Source organism: Gekko japonicus, unplaced genomic scaffold (genome assembly GCF_001447785.1).
Source record: "Gekko japonicus isolate JY-2015 unplaced genomic scaffold, Gekko_japonicus_V1.1 scaffold7668, whole genome shotgun sequence".
NCBI lineage: Eukaryota > Metazoa > Chordata > Lepidosauria > Squamata > Gekkonidae > Gekko > Gekko japonicus.
The window spans coordinates 1-14,104 of NW_015192407.1; the positions used below are offsets into that span (position 1 = coordinate 1).

Here is a 14,104-nt window from a genome sequence, read left to right on the forward strand (position 1 = left end):
GTGTACCTGACGCGGCGCGGGACGGTGCTCTCGGTGCCGGGCTCGCTGCTGTGGCGCCTCTTCTCGCCGGCCGACGCCTCGGCGCTGCCCCGCGACTCCAAGGGCCGCTTCTTCCTCGACCGCGACGGCTTCCTCTTCCGCTACGTCCTGGACTACCTGCGCGACCAGGAGCTGGTCCTGCCCGAGCGCTTCCCGGAGCGCAGCCGCCTGCAGCGGGAGGCCGAGTACTTCCAGCTGCCCGACCTGGCGCGCCGTCTGGCCGCCGCCGCCGCGCCCCCCCCGCCCCGCTTCTCGGCCCTGCTGCGCGACCCCTCCGTCTGCGCCGACGACCCGCCGCCGGGGCTGGGCTACCTGGAGGCGGAGCTGCCCGAGGCCGGCGCGTCGGCCTCGCCCACCTCCAGCCGCAGCCCGTCGGGGGGCCCCCTGCTGGCGCCCTCGCTCTCCCTCGACGCCGGCGGTGGCGGGGCGTCGGGCGGGCGGCGCTCGGGCTACATCACCATCGGCTACCGCGGCTCCTACACCATCGGGCGGGAGGCGCCGGCCGACGCCAAGTTCCGCCGCGTGGCGCGCATCACCGTGTGCGGGAAGACGGCGCTGGCCAAGGAGGTCTTCGGCGAGACGCTCAACGAGAGCCGCGACCCGGACCGGCCCCCCGAGCGCTACACGGCCCGCTACTACCTCAAGTTCAACTTCCTCGAGCAGGCCTTCGACCGCCTCAGCGAGGCCGGCTTCCGCATGGCCGCCTGCTCCTCCACCGGCACCTGCGCCTTCGCCCCCGAGCAGGGCGGCCTCGCCGACGACAAGATCTGGACCAGCTACACCGAGTACGTCTTCTGCAGGGAGTGAGGAAGGGCGGCCCGGCCCGGCCCAGGCAACACGCCTCGCTCTTGGGCCTCCAGACGTGCGCTGCCAGTCCCGTGTCCGCAGCTCCCCAGTGCTGTTGATCCCTTTCCTTTTCTGTCTTTTAAGTCCCAGCTGATGTATGGTGACTGATCATGATCGCAGGAGACCTTCGGGGTGGTTTGCTATTGCCTGCCCCCCGGGTGGCAACCCTGGACTGCCCTGGTGGTCTCCCAGCCAAGTACTGACCAGGGCCAACCGATGTTCCCTCTAATTCTGCCCCCCCCTCCCCCGCCTGAGCGGAGCAGCTCACACCCTGAGCAGAATGTAAGTGCTGGAATCTTAAAATGGGCAATGGGCAGTGCGGGTCCCTCCGTGGCCCCAGATCAATGTTCCCTCTAAGCTGTGGAGTGTTGTGTGCAAAAATTCTACGTTGCAAGCTACTGGCATTAAAGTTGTGACCGAGCGATTTGGCTACTGCATAAATTACTTTGCTCCGGAGCCATCCCTTCCTGAGCGAATACAAAAATGTGTGAGCTGGAGGCTAAGAAACTGTGAACTAGCTCACACTAACTCAGCTTAGAGGGAACACTGCCCCAGATTGCTGCTGAGCGGGGCTTCCTGGTTTACTGAGTGGCCCTGTTAGTGAGTGGCCGTTCATGCGCACAGATTCGGAGGAACTGCTGGGACCAACCCTGCCTAGCTTCTGAGATCTGATGAGATCCGGCTAGCCTGGGCCGTCCAGGTGGAGGCTGTTTATCTTTACGGGGCCTTTTCCTATCTGTGCGGTGGGCACGATTCCTGTAGGACTGTTGCCTGGCCATTCAGGGCACAGATGGCTTTGGCCCAGCTAGGTACCTGGGCTTCTGGAAGCCATGGCTCAGTGGTAGATCATTGGCTTGGCATGCAGAAGGTCCCGGGTTCAATCCCCGGCATCTCATAGAATCATAGAATGTTAGCGGTGGAAGGGACCTTGAAGGTCATCTCCAGTTAAAAAGATCTGGCCATGCTGAAAGACCCCTCTACCTGAGACCCTGGAGAGTCGCTGCCTGTCTGAGTAGACAATAGAGACCTTGATAGACCCGGGGTCTGATTCAATAGGAATCATGTGTTCGCAGCTGCATAAAAGGAAAGTTTGGCCCATCCTGGATTCTTTAAGTGCTGACTGAGGTGTGATGCTTGCCAGGCAAGAGAACTCACCTGTGTGACTCGGCCTGTGCATCTTCTCAAAGGCCCAATTGGACTGGAGGCTGATGAGGGCCCCCCCCCCAATAGTGTAATTCTGCATAGGCACAGGGCCTACTAAGACGGTGTGTGCTTCGTAGGCCCTTGGGGTATGGAACAGGTCACGGCCCCCTTGAAGCAAATGAGAGCCTGGGGGAAGTTCTTGGCCTCGCCACCCTCGGTTTTGAATTGGGCCTCAGCTTGGCTGCTTACCTGTGCAATGCATTGACAAGCACGTCACTAGCACATGGGTGCGGGAACTGTCTCGGCTACAGCCCTGGGGCATTCTATGCCCGTGTGGCTGCTTTGCCCCGGTTTAGAGGCCTAGTGCCAAATCGCACCCATGGCGTCTTCTGCCTGGCCAGCATCACATTTGACACCAGACCTAAAAACCTCGCTGTAGTAAAGCGACCCCTTCTGTGTAACTCTGCAGGATACAGATGCTCTCCTGGCAAGGCTGGCCTCCCTCACCTCGCAGTTGAGTGCCCTCTCTGGTATTCCTGCTTTCCCCACAGATTTATTGCGTGATGGCTTGTGGTGGTTTTGCCTGCTTCCACACACAGAGGATTCTCCATGTAGTTCTTGCAAATGCAGAGGTGCTTGCACTGGCAACAGAGTCCACCCAGTAGCTTTCTTTGTTGTGGTCCCTGTAGCCACCATTTTCTCCGGCTCCGGAGGGCTTTTTGAAAGAAAATTAGGTATTGCTACATTGTCATAATGCTTTAGCACTACAGCAGTTGGTTTAACCATCTGCCAGTTCCCAGCTTTCTTTCTTTCTTGCTAAAAAGCCAGTCTTCAGCCCTTTCATTGAGAAGGTATAAAGGGAAATATGCAGCCTGCGCATTTTGCCTTATAATTTTGCAAGGGAAAGGGGCTAGAGGCTTTTAACCTTTAAACTGTTCATTATTTTAAGATGAACGATGTACGCTAAGACTTTGCATTGGTCACTGATTTTATAAAAGTGTTTTATTTTGCTTCAGAATGGCCTGTGGGCCGTAATAAGAATGAAGCCAGAGATATTTTTTTTAAAGAAAACTGGGAACTACATGATGATTATTTTGTTTATATTTTTTAGATTTATAGCCCACTTGGTAAACTTATCACATCGTTCTTCCTTGCCTCTGTTTTAGCCTCAGAATGACCGGGTGAGGGGAGGTTAGGCTAGGTCGGTACAATGTCATTGTGCTATGGCTGTTGGTCAGTTACCATTTTTAGAAAAACCCTGAAAAAAATTGTGTGTGTGTGGGGGGGTAGGGGCGGTGGGTGAGCGTGCTGCGGTAAGGATAATGATATCAATCTGGGCGGGGGGCCTTCCAAAATAACACACCTTCTAAGTCTGCATGGCACCCCAAAGGCACTTTGCGTGTGATCTTTCCAAAAAGAGTCTACCAAACCAGGCTTAGGAAAGATCGCAGTGCACTGTGTGTGTGTAGAAGATAACATCATGTGGATGCTTCAAAAAAACAACAGAGCCGCTCTTAAGAACGCCAAGGCAGAGCAAAACATGCAGGAAGAAGCAGTCTCTGTGTGGTAGACTCATATGCCCCTAACGTAGGTACCCAAAGAACGCCTTCTGTTCACAGGATGGCAGGAGAAGTCCTTATCCCACTTTGCCAGAGGGCATCAGGAATGTCCCCGTTGACCCAGTGACCCTCTCTGTCCGCGGTGTGTCGAGGCATAGGCGTAATCTTCGTGGGGGCGGCGGGGCGGGAGCCCCCGCCGAAATTTTCAGGAAGGGACTCAGCCTCCCCCGGGAGCCACCCTTGCTCCTAGCCAAGCAATGCCTCTGGTCGAGCCCCAGCCCCCCCCGGGAAATTGGAAAGTCTACACCCTTGTGTCGAGGTAACACTTTCCAAAGGCTGCCTTACGCACAGTGTGGAAGCAGAGTCTCTGCTTAGGTCACTCGCTCTCGTGCATCGTAAATCACTGTCCTGTCAAGCTGTGTTTTCCTTTCTTTTGCACATGCAGTCCACCTTCCCTTTCAGGTGTGTGTGGGGGGGCAGAACACAGCACCTCCAGGGAAGACAGTTCCTCTTGCACACACATGTTGCCCTCCACATAACCGCGTGGTGCCATGAAGTGCCCCTTTCTCACATGCCCCTCTTATACCAGCTTTCCCAAGCCGTCCCTCTCGTATACCTGTGATGTCCTGGGAAAACATGTAAGGCTCCTCCGTCACGTGGCTCCCTGGCCGAATGGACGCAGTACCCTTCCGATGTCTCTTGGTGCGTGTAAAGTTCTCCTTTCCGAGATGCTGTCTGCCTGCTTCCACCGCTCTCCCCCATCTCCCAGCCTTTCCCCCCATTTTGGCATAGCGATGAGTCATCTGTTATATGATTGGTCCCTCCGCCCTCTCCCCCAGAAGGCCACCTTTCTCCCGGGAGCGGGGAGAAGGGAGCAGAGCAAAACTGCGGTGTTTTGAGATGAAGCACCTTTCCTCTAAATCGGATGTAGTGGATGGAATAGAACTGCTGTTTCTCCCTCGCATCTTTCCTGTTTGGGAGGGACTGCCCGGAAGCGTGTTCGGGGACTTCCTGCACCCTCTGATTCTTTTCGGCCTTCTCTGTCGTTTTCCAAAGCCTCCCCGTTCGGATCTCTTGAACTGCAGGACATACGTGGCAAGGATCAGCACTGCCGGCACCGTCCATCAAAGCAAGAACTTTCGGATAACCACTTGAACCACGGAAACCTCTCCTAGAGGAGCGGATCCCTTCCCGGACGTAAAGCGGCTGCTTCTTGCAACCTGGAAACTTAGCACAGGGGAACCTGTATACATTTGTGTAGACCAATAACTATGTGTGTATATTATATAAAAAAGTTCAGTTGCACATTGTTTAAATCCCCTGAAAGAGGTGGAATGTCTGCTCCCTGAGGCCCTCTCTTTGGCTGATGTTACGCCACAGATTAACAGACCCCGTTTGTGTTTTTGCAGTAAGGTTTTCCTGTTCCTTCCCATCTCCAGGGATAACTCTAAGGCTCCTTGGAAGCGTCTGTTCTTTTCCCATTTCTTGGGCAAAAAGAGTGGCATTTCTGAATGGGTTAGGTTGTGCTGGTAAACAAAGCGGTCGTGTGGACTTCGGGGGCAAGGTTTGGGCTTTCTCTCTAAACATTCCAAAGTGGCTTTGGTTCTGCCTGTAGCAAGAATGGGTCTTATTTGTTCTGGGCGGGTGTGGCCTCTCTGGTGTGGAGAATGCAGTCCACATGTATGCAGGAATTTAGGCTGGCGTGGTTTCATAGGAAGTAGCCATAACTGTCAGTGGTGCAGTTACCTATAAGCACAAGTCCCCCCCCCCCTCTGGTAGAAGATATTGCCTCATTCTCCCACAAAGCTGCTGAAGATCTAAAAACAAAAAGCACACTTCCCTTCGTAAAAGACCATCCATTTCAAATTGCAACCCCAGGGGATTCGGTCCCCCCCCCCACATAACCACAATAATCCTTGAGGTAGGGCAACATCTAAAATGTGTATGGTTTACCGATAACAATCCCAGTTCAGAGTTAAGACCGCTTATGTTCTGACCAAAGAATTCCCCCACAAGGTTTCATTTTAATTATTTCCCCCCAGAGCTCTTGCTTCGAGTAACAGAATTATTTCTTCTTTTTCTATTCAGTAAAGATCATACTGAGCTGTTTGGAGTTGAGAGAGAGAGAGAGAGAGAAAGACTCTCCTTTTAGCAAGGAGTACAGTGCAATTTAAACCCATTTACCTGACCTTCTAGAATTTCGTGAAATTGGACGAGACTCTATCCAGATGTTCAGACAACTCCGACCGATATAAGAGCATCACATGTTGTCGCTCCGTTGGGGATAATTGTAAGATGACATTTTTCGAAGAGAGCGAGAGCGAGAAAGCTTTCACCTAAGGACAAGCAATAGGCTAGCAAGGGAGAGCCAGGAAAGAAATGGGACCCCTCGTCGTCTTATGCCTTATTCCCCGAACAATCCCATTGTGCAGAACTTAGCTATACCGCAAATGAGAGGTTATTAGCTGCAGTTAAATATTGAAAAAACATCATTCCCAAGTTGCTATCCTTTTCTAGTTTGTGTCGACTCATTCTCTCTCAAGTCTGTTTTCTAAAATTTTGTATACGATCCAGTTTTTAGTAAGTGCTTAAATTTAGCTCTCACTAGATTCTCCCCTCCTTTAAAAAAAAATGAATCGTGTACTGTAGCTTACTAACACTGTAATCCTATAGAGAGTTGCTTCAGTTTAAGCCTAGTGAAACCGGTGGCCTTAGAGTGGGGGAAACTTCCGCAGGATTGCACTGTTAGTGTCTTATGAAGAGTTACGACTGGGGGATGGTTTTAAATCGAATTTGTGACCCGGTGTGTATATATAGTGTATAAACATTTTACACGGATCATTTAGTTTTTTATTCATTTACTAGCGCTTATACAGATTTTCATACGCCGTACCTGGACAGAATACTTTCATACGACGCTGTGTTCTGCACCTGTTTCTATGAGGAAGCCAACTGAGTCTGAACATCAGCACAGTTGTCGAAGTATCTTTGTCTACACTTTTCTCGCTTTGAGTGTGAGTTAACAGCTAAGCTCTCTCTGTCGGCTAAGATGCATCCCCCGGATGAACATTCTTGTACCCTGATTAGTGACTGTTCATTTGCTAGCGGGCTACTTTAAAGCACCTATTATTTTTTAAATCAAGGATGAATATAATAAAATGAACTAACTAGTAATTTTTTGTAATCGTTGTGTTCTGAGTCATTATCGGCTTCCGAAGCTATCAGTGGTGGGATACAAGGTTTTTGTTTTTTTGGGTATAAGCTTTTGCACGTCAAAGCTGTCTTCGTTAAACACCAGAGCTTTGGCTCTTGAAAGCGTATACCCCCAGAATCTTCTTGGTTTCTAAGATGCTGCCGGATTCAAATTTAGCTGTTGTACTGCAGATTGACACGGCTACCCTCAGAAAACTAAGGACTTCCTTCACAATTGAATGGTTAAGGGTGACGGGGCCTTGGCTGAGCCACAGAATTCTGTCCTAGCCCTCCCGTGGCACATGGTGGGTAAGCAAACTGATCTTCAAAGTCCGTGGGAGCTGCAGACCTGTCCATAACTCCAGTGGACATACAGAGATGTCTTGTGCTACATTGGATCAATGGTAGGTCTCACCCGGAATTGTTTAATTGGGGTGGATAAAAATAGGTGAACTTAAAAAAAAATCGGAATTCTTTTTAAAGTCTTGGTGAGTATACATTTCTCTTTTAAAACTCACCTGGAATCGGAATGCAAGCACAGAATGGCTTAAGATTGAATCTACGACCCTAGTATGAACCCGTGAAAGTTTTTTTCCCTTTGTAAAGGAAAAACTGGAGGGAAAACGCACCAGCCACCAGGCCAGGCATGAGTTCCTATATTATGGCTTAGTATGGGTGGTGGTGGTGGAGAATGGCGAGTCCTCAAAGATGTCCACGGATTGGTGTATGTGATCAATGACTTGCTCTTCTGCCTGAGATTGATTACTTGTGGGTGGGATGGGATGGAGCCAGGGTGGTTCTGTGACAAAGAAGGGACTGGCTAAAGCCCAAAGGACCATGGGAAAGACGAAATGGCTTTGAAGAAGAAGAGTTTGGATTTATACTTCCCCTTTCACTTGGGAGTCTCAGAGCGGTTTACACTCTCCTTTCCTTTCCTCTCCCCACAACAGACACCGTGTGAAGTAGGTGGGGCTGAGAGAGCTGTGACTGACCCAAGGTCACCCAGCAGCTGCATGTGGAAGACTGGGTTAATTGGAACTGGAGCTTGTCTGCAGACACCTGCCATGGCATTACAGATTATAAAGGGCTCCCTGCCTGGAATCTTGGGTTTTCATTTATCTAAAAAGAAGCAATAGATCATTAGATCTATCCAGCTGTTTAGCTTGATCTCCCCCAATTCTCCTACAGCCTCCTGTCCCACATGGCTTTTGTCCACCAAGTTCCATTGATTCACAGCATAACATTGGGTTGTCAAATGGGGCCTCTTCCTCCACCTTTCACCAGAAAAATGGGTTGGATCCAACCCAGTGGATCCAACATATTTTTTTTGTTGTTGTTGTTCAGTCGCACAGTCGAGTCCGACTCTTCGCGACCCCATGGACCAGATCACGCCAGGCCTTCTGGTCTTCCGCTGTCTTCTGAAGTTTGCTGAAAGATTCGCCATCGCTTTCCTCCCAAGGAGCAGGCGTCTTTTAATTTCATGGCTGCTGTCACAGTCTGCGGTGATCTTGGATCCCAGGAACGTGAAGTCTGTCACTACTTCCACGACTTCCCCTTCTATTTGCCAAGGAGTGATGGGGCCATGATCTTAGTTTTTTGATGTTGAGCTTCAAGCCCACTTTTGTGCTCTCCTCTTTTACCCTGAGCAAGAGGCTCTTTAGGTCCTCTTCCCTTTCTGCCATTAGAGTGGTATCGTCTGCATATCTGAGGCTGTTGATCTTTTCCCCAGCAGTCTTAATTCCTGCTTGTGATTCATCCAGGCCACATATATATAAAGTAATAAGAATAATGTTAAGTGAACAAAGTTTGAGTCCTGGGGCACTTTTAAGACCAGCAAAGGTTCCACTGGACTTTGTTCTGTGGCTTCAGACCAGCACAGCTTCCCACCTGAATATTGTTACTATTTTTAAAAAACCTTCTTTCTGAGGTTTTAAAAGAACTAATCAGTTTCAAATCCATGTTTGCTTCTACCAACAAATCAGTGTGCACTTTTATTTAGGAAGTCGGCTAAATAATAATGGGAAATGTTGATTGAAATCAGTGATTTAAAACTGGCATTTGCTCTTAGTGATTCATTTCAATCTCTGGTTTAAGTGGCCTTGGTTTTAAATCCACCCACCTTGGTCTAATTGTTGGGTCCTCTGTGGTAGAAAGGTGGGCTAGAAATGCTGAAAATAAATCTGACCAGCACGTCCCTTTGGCAGAGATCTTCCCCAGAGTTATTACACAAGATTTTTAAAACCAGAAACCTTGAACCTGGAACGTTCACCGTGCAGATCATGTGATCTGTTCAGCCATCTTGACTCAACCTCTTGCCAGGAATTCCCTCCCCCACCTCTGCCTTCTTGTTTCATCTCTGCTTGCCTCTGTGTCTGCTTCTTCCTTCTTGCACTCTTTCTGCCACCTGCCCGATCTTTCTTCTGCCCAACCGCCTGGTCTTTCTTCTCCTGTCTGTGTGCCCCCCCCACCACTCCCCCCCACACTTTCTGTCTCCCCCTCAATCTCCCTTGTGTTGGTTGCCAGGGGCCATATTGCCCCTCTCAGATATATTTTCTCCTTGACATCTGGAGTGATGTGACTTTTACTGTTTTTGGGGTGGTTTTAGTCGCATACTTAAAAAAGACAAACTGAATGTTTGTTGCTTGATAGGGTTCCCCCCAGGTTTACAGAAACGTACAGCTTCGATCCGGGTGGCTGTATATGGACGGTGGGGCCATACACAGATGTCAGGCATGGCATAAGGTTTGTGAATCGGAGCCCGCTGCATTCCCTTTCCCCATGAAGTGGGCTTTAAGCCCAGGGAAAGTGTATGTTTCAAGAAATAAAGATATACAGGGCTCCATTTGGCCACTGGATTTTCTTTGAGTTCTAGATCAGGTAAGACATCAAATTACTTAATAGACTCCCCCCCCGTCAAGTAGCAGCTGACTTATGGCGACCCCTCATGGGGGTTTTCAAAGCAAGAGATGTTCAGAGGAGGTTTGCCATTGCCTGCCTCTGCATAGCAACCCTGGGCTTCCTTGGTGGTCTCCCGTCCAAGTATTGACTAGGGCTGACCCTGCTTAGTTTCCAGGATTCGATGAGATCGACCTAGCCTGGGCTATCCAGGTCAGGGTACTTAATAGGATAGATCCATCGAATTCACAGGATGGCTTCTCAGACTTAAATGCACCGAGTTTGAAAGGCATGCTATTGAAATAAATGGAACTTCTGAGTGAACATGTTTAGGACCAGAGGGTTGAGGACCCATGGCAATATGCAAGGGAAGACTTGGGTAATTATTGTTCTTTTTTATGGAAACGTCTTCAGACAGTGCTGGCTCTTGGACTTGGAAACGGAGATGAGCACCGCCCCCTAGAATTGGATTCGACTAGCTTTCGAGCAAGGGAAACCTTTACCTTTACTAGAATAAGATATACATAAAACAATGACAGTCCCTTAAAAATAAAGGGGCTGAGTTCTGAGAAGACAGACATAGAAGAAGAAGAGGAGATTGGATTTATACCCCGCCCTTCACTACCCAAAGGTGACTCAGAGCGGCTTACAAACTCCTTCCCCTTCCCCTCCCCCGCCCCACAACAGACACCCTGTGAGGTAGGTGGGGCCGAGAGAGCTGACAGAAACTGCTGTTTTTCAAGAACAGCTGAGCTGCCATATAGCTAGTGTTGTCAACCTCCAGGTGGTGGCTGGAGATCTCCTAGAATCACAACTGATCTCCATCCAACAGATATCAGTTCCCCTGGAGGAAAGGTCAGCTTTGGATGGTAGACTGTATGGAACAATATCCCTACCGAGTCCTCGCCCCTCCCCAAACCCCACCTTTCCCAAGCTCCACCCCCAAATCTCCAGGAATTTCCCAAACAAGAGCTGGCAACTCTGCTTAGCTCTTACTGGAGACGACGACGACAACATAACAAGTGGTTGATAAAATACTTGATATTGTTGTGCACAAGCCCCGAAGCTCACCTGTCATAGTTTTTTAATCTTAGCCATTTTGTTCGCTGCAATTGGATCCTTTGGAACGGCCTCCTGGGAAGGTGTCATTGATCAAAGCGGCCGCCTGTTCTGTTTCGCTCTTGTGCGGTTCATTACCTTCCAGCGGGGCTTGTGTTCCCAAGTCTGCCGAGTGCCATCCTCAGCCTTTGATGCGAGAATAAGGTGGTTTCTGGGTACTTTAGTGGGTGAAGCACAGCCTTGATTCAAGTGTGTGGTCTGAACAATGAAGTCCAGGATCAGAGAGAAGTTAGAGTCACCCCCGCCCCATGTCAGAGGTACTGGGGAGCCACAGTGAATCCTTTTGCATCAGGTGTTCAAATGCACCATTTTGCAATGGTGAGGGCTAGAAATGTATTTACTAAAAGCCTTTCCCAGATTCTAATGTTCTTGCACAAAGCAGCATCGAAAGCAGACCTTTGGCCATAGTTTGTGCACACAGATGATTGTATACAACTGCCACAGGAGGTGGTGGCGGCTGCAAGCATGGAGAAGCTTCAAGAGGGAATTAGATAAGCATATGGAGCGGAGGTCCATCAGTGGCTATTAGCCACAAGGGATAGGTAGGAACTCTCAGTCTGGGGCAGGTGATGCTCTGTATTCTTGGTGCTTGGGGGTGGGGGCAACAGTGGGAGGGCTTCTAGTGTCCTGGCCCCACTGATGGACCTCCTGATGGCACCTGGTATTTTTGGCCACGGTGTGACAGAGTGTTGGACTGGATGGGGGGAAAATGGCTGCTTCGGAAGGTGGACTCTGTGGCATTACACTCTCTGGTAACATGTTTCTCATAAAGCATGCATGGGAGATATCTGCAGGGCTGCCAACCTCCAGGTGGAACCTAGAGCTCTCTTGCTATTACAATGAATCTGCAGACAAACGGGATCGGTTCCCCTGGGGAAAATGGCTGCTTCGGAAGGTGGACTCTGTGGCATTACACTCTGCTGAGGTCCCTCCCCTCCGCAAGCCCCGCCCTCCTCATGCTCCACCCACCAAAATCTTCAGATTTCCCCAGCCCAGAGCTGGAAACCCTAGACTTGGGATAGAACATTCGCCCCGATCTGAAGGTGTCCCACTTTAGAGACTGATATTGCAACCCTTATCGGAGGTAACTCTTCTATGCCCACTGATTTCAAAGGATCTAGAAGGACAGACCCGGGCTTCTCGTTACACTGAAAGGCCGTAAAAAGAAATTACTTCTACCATAAAGTTTTTGCCCAAAAACCAGAGCGTTGCCTCAATATACCCAATGCCTACGTCACTTCCAGGTCAGGTCGAAGTCACATAGACATGTTGCTGAAATGTTGGGTGTTCCTCCCTCGTTTTGGGGGTAATCCCCCCCCGCTGGCCAGCTGACCCACGGTGGAGAGGTGGGGCCTGGCAGCAGGGACCCCACCCCACCCCCACCGGGGGTCTCTCATCCCTAGTAAAAAAAAAAGTTAAGATGAATTTTACAGTGTGTGCTGCGGTGGCTCAAGTGGTTAAGACGCTGAACTGCAGGCTGTGGAAGGTCAGTAGTTCAGCAGTTCGAGACCTGGGTGCCGCATGACGGAGTGAGCTACCATCTCTAGTTCCAGCTCCTGCCAACCTAGCAGTTCGAAAGCAAGAAATTGCAAGTAGATAAATAGGTACCACTTCGGTGGGAAGGTAACAACGTTCCGTGCGCCTTGGTGTTTAGTCATGCCGGCCACATGACCACGGAAACGTCTTCGGACAGCGCTGGCGTTTCGGCTTTGAAACGGAGGTGAGCACCGTAACCCTAGAGTCGGATTTGACTGGCTTTTGAGCAAGGGAACCTTTATCTTTACCTATATATATAGCACACAAATCAAAATGTACACACAACCACATAAACAGAAAGAAGGGTCGCTGAGGGAATACCAAACAAAACAGAAAAGTCTTCACTTGCTGGAGGTAAGGCAGTAGGGTTGCCAGCCCCCACCCCCGGCCACTGGTGGGGAATGGGCGGGTAGGGTTGCCAGACCCAGGCTGGGGAACTCCTGGAGGTTTGGGGATGAAGCCTGGGGAGGACAGGGACCTCAGTGGGGTACGATGCCGTCTGAGTCCATCCTCCAAAGCACCCGTTTTCTCCAGGGGAACTGACCTCTGTGGTCTGGAGATGAGCTGTAATTCCGGGGGATCCCCAGGTCCCACCTGGAGGCTGGCATCCCTAGAAGGCAGTGATAGAGGCTAAGGTTGCCAGGTTCCCCCTAGCCACCGGTGGGGGTGGGGTGGGGTTGACAGATCCTTGTTGGGAAACTCCAGAAGATTTGCGGGTGGAGCCTGGGGAGGACACGGACCCCTGTGGGGCACAATGGCATAGAGTCCACCCTCCATTTCCTCCAGGGGAACTAGGGTTGCCAACCTCCAGGTGGTGGTTGGAGATCTCGTGCTATTACAGCCGATCTCTAGGTGACAGAGATCAGTGCACCTGGAGAAAATGGCCGCTTTGGAAGTTGGACTCTATGGCATTATCCCCCAACCCCCGCCTTCCTCAGGTTCCATCCCAACATCTCCAGGTATTTCCCAACCCGGAGTTGGCAACCCTAAGGGGAATCAATCTCTGTGGTCTGGAGATGAGCTGTAATTCCAGGGAATCCCCAGGTCCCACCTGGAGGATGGCATTCCTAACAGAGGAGGGAGAAATGAATCTCCCATGATTTCAGTGCCACAACTGAGCAGGCCTGTTCTTGGGTTTCCATCTGCCTAACCCCACATGACAAAGGCACCAAAGATCACTATCGCGGTTAGGTTGGTCCATATGGAAGTAGGCCACCCTTCAGGTATGCTGGCCTTAAGCCGTGTAGGGCTTCCAGCATCTGGAATCAGGCATGGAAGCAAATTGGGAGCTAGTGTAGGTGGAACCAGACCTGAGCGATATGGTCCCTACGGCCCACCAGTCAGAATTCTGTGCCTGCTGTAACTTCGGAGCACTCTTCACATAGAGCACACTGTAGTAACCTAGCCTCGAAGGCAGCAAGGTATGCACCACAGCAGCAAAACTTTTTGCCCAGGGACGGCCACAGCTGACATTGCCTGAAGATGGCAGAAGGTGCTCCTGGCTGTTACTGCACCTGCTTATCCAGCAGGAGTCCTGGGTCCAGCAGCCGCCAAGCTGTGGACCTACTCCTTTAGGTGGAGTGTGCAACCCTACCCAGAAAAGGAGACACCTCAATTCCTGGGTCAACCCTTCCTCCCACTAGTAGCACCTCTGTTTTGTCAGGATTTTGAGCTTCAGCTTGTTAGCCCTCATTCCTCCTGCAACTGCCTCTAGGTTCTAGTTCATGGACTGGATAAATATATGGGGCAGAAGTCCATCAGTGACTATTAGCCAT

At 50.6% G+C, this 14,104-nt stretch overlaps 1 protein-coding gene across 1 annotated transcript; it reads left to right on the forward strand.

Annotated features, from left to right (window-relative positions):
* Nucleotides 1-3: 3 nt before the first annotated feature.
* On the forward strand, nucleotides 4-921 carry LOC107125004 (BTB/POZ domain-containing protein KCTD12-like; the record flags this gene model as incomplete). The annotated part of the gene is made up of 1 exon (XM_015428481.1): nucleotides 4-921. A coding segment is annotated over one exon (843 nt), but the record flags the coding sequence as incomplete, so codon positions are not given.
* Nucleotides 922-14,104: the final 13,183 nt, after the last annotated feature.